The sequence below is a fragment of the Dioscorea cayenensis genome, chromosome 17 (assembly GCF_009730915.1).
Source record: "Dioscorea cayenensis subsp. rotundata cultivar TDr96_F1 chromosome 17, TDr96_F1_v2_PseudoChromosome.rev07_lg8_w22 25.fasta, whole genome shotgun sequence".
In the NCBI taxonomy this organism is placed as follows: domain Eukaryota; kingdom Viridiplantae; phylum Streptophyta; class Magnoliopsida; order Dioscoreales; family Dioscoreaceae; genus Dioscorea; species Dioscorea cayenensis.
In genome coordinates this window covers 1,206,328-1,209,211 of record NC_052487.1, presented here as the reverse complement: position 1 = coordinate 1,209,211, position 2,884 = coordinate 1,206,328, and the positions used below count along the sequence as shown (strand labels likewise).

Genomic DNA, 2,884 nt, shown 5'->3' with positions numbered 1-2,884 from the left:
TTGCATTCTCTTCTTACTAAAGGAGCTCTAACATGCATAACTTTCTCAATGGGTAGAAGAAAGGATGTCTATAGCTGGGCTCCAAAACCATTATTGCAACAAAAGCTTAAAACAAAGCTTCATGAATTCACGGTTTACACAATTGGGAAACTACAAAATTTTCCTTGAATCCAGGCTTTGGGCTTGGTTCCAAACAAATGGAGACAAACAAGACTGGGGCCGACAGATCTCTGCGATATCCGCCGTGTGCTGATCGAGCTCCGCCACGAGGTCTGCCGAAGGGTTGTCGAGCGCCGCCATGAGGTTGACAAGCGCGACCGAACAGCTCGCGAGCGCCTCCCAGGAACCTCATAACTAGGGTTTGTTGTTTTTTTTTAGACTTTGGATAAGTGAATGAAAGATGTCACCTTTAAAATCATTAATTATCACATTCATATACACCTAATAAAATTGGCAGAGTTCTGGACTCAAAAAAGCACAAGCTGCGTCCATAATTCTCATCTATCTTCTTTAACTTTTTTATGAACTTCAATGAGAACCGCGTACCGCCAGGTTTCCGGATGTCTACCTATATATATATATATATGAATCTCTTCAGTCTATTATTCTCTACATTTATTGACATAACTCCTTAAATTAACCGGAATAGATGACCATTAACCACTCAATGCTGTGCATGATCTTTATTCAAAGTAGAGGCATACATACATAAGACAAACCCTTAATTACCACCAAAGACAACACCACACTGCGTGCACCATACATGCACAGATGCCACTGCACAGGCTACAACAGCTAGCTAATTAATTATTTCCATTTGAAACAAGGCCATGGAGAGGCGGTGCACGGAGGACAACAGTCTCCATGGTCAGCCCAGGACCAAAGCCATGAAGCACACCCCATTCAAGCCCCTCTCCTGCAGTGGGTAGCCCTTCTGCAATTGAGCGCTTCCTCATCTCATGCATGGAGAAAAACACACAGCAACTGACCATGTTCCCATACTCACTCATCACGTGACGTGTGGCTTCTAGCTTCTCAGGATTCAGTAGCAGTTTCTCTCCAATCTGGTCAAAAATGGCACGTCCACCACCATGGGTGATCCAAAACAACGAGTTCCAGTCGGAGATGTGCATGCCTAGTGGTTCGAACACCTTCAACAAGCTCTTTTCTATATTTTCACTGAGGGTGTTTGGTACATCAGTTTGTAAATGGAAAGTGAGCCCTATTTCTTTGAGCTGACAATGAATTGCCTTCTCGCTATCCGGGATGATGACTTGGTCGGTGAACACCAGTTCAAAAAAAGGAGTTTCCACGCCAGGAATGGGGTTTGCTCCCACAACTACTGCAGCCGACCCATCTCCAAAGATAGCTTGCCCTATAAGGCTATCAATGTGTACATCGTCAGTCCCACGGAAGCTGATGGCAGTCGTCTCCGAGCACACGACAAGCACACGGGCGTTTTGATTGTTTTCTGCGAGATCCTTGGCTATTCGTAAGACGGTGCCGCCGGCGTAGCAGCCCAAGCAGTAGAGCATAATTAGTGGACAATGGAAGGCCGAGGAGCTTGATGAGCCGGAAGTCAGCGCCCGGCATTTCGACACCGCTAGTGCTGCAGAAGATCAGGTGAGTGATATCTGAGAGTGGACGTCCCCATTCCTCCAAAGCTTTAATGGCCGCCTTTGCTCCAAGCTTTGGCACCTCTTCCACCACTATGTCTTGGCGAGTGTCTAGTGAGTTCTCTTCCATGAATGAGCATAGGTTCGGCTTCTGCGTTAGCATCTCCTCCGTTAAAAGCATATACCTTTTCTTGATCATCGACCTCTCACCTTTATCCATCAATTGTATACTTTGCTATTAATTACTTGCACCACCTTTGTTCTCATGCATATGTATGCAGGTACGGAAACTTATATAGTATGTCTTTCAAATAATTAATAATTAATTAGAAATGAAATGGTGATGAGTATATGTTCTGATTTTGCATGTTCCCATTCTTGAATTAGTTTGTTTACGTGCATCGCTTCACCTTTATATATATATATATATATTAATTCCTAGGAATAATCCTAGCTCGGGAGGTATTGAAAAGGTTATGTATATTGCCACAGGCCAACATTTTTGCATGCATGGATTGATGAAATTAATTATGATAGCAAGAGTATATATACTTACATATTCGCTTGAACTTTTCTTTGAGCTCAACTCTATGCTCATTATTGGTGATTCTAAAGTAGTAGTCAGGGAAGGCGTCTTGATAGCAAACATTGGGAGGGTTAGCAGTGCCCAATGCCAGGACACTTGCTAGGCCGCCAACTTTCTTTACCTTGTGATCATCAACTGCATTACAACCATTGCTCGCCATTGTTGCTCTTTTTCTAATCACTGTTTCAAGCTTTATGGTTTGCAACTCATACGGCCTCCCACCACTGCGTCTTTTATATAGTGATTCTCATTCTATGCCAACCCTTTCATTTATAAATAAAATCAATATATATATATATATATATTGATCAATCAATTAGATGGAGGATTGATTGTTGTTGTACTCAATCTATTTAAAAAACCGGACTTGAGGAAAAATAAAATCAATTATATATATATATATATATATAATATTTTAAGTCAAAAGCCAGAGCTATTATCTTATATTTTAAATGAGAACATGACAAAGATATGGGCTTAGTTTAGATGGAGGAATTATTTGTGCTAGATGACAATGGGACATGAATAAGGATTAGTCACCTTGCTCAAGCGTATTGTATTAGGGGGCTTGGTCACCACGGGTAATAGCAAAGAGCTAAGAAAGTACATACTTAATTAGTTTGATTTCTATGTTAGAAATAATTGATTTATTGTAATATATTACCTATATATTATTCATGCG

At 41.1% G+C, this 2,884-nt stretch overlaps 1 protein-coding gene across 1 annotated transcript; it reads right to left on the bottom strand.

Moving 5' to 3' along the window:
* Positions 1 to 803: 803 nt before the first annotated feature.
* On the bottom strand, positions 804 to 2,362 carry LOC120280452 (chalcone synthase-like). The gene is given in 3 exon segments (XM_039287297.1): positions 804 to 1,539; positions 1,541 to 1,826; positions 2,173 to 2,362. Coding segments are annotated over 3 exon segments (1,212 nt in total).
* Positions 2,363 to 2,884: the final 522 nt, after the last annotated feature.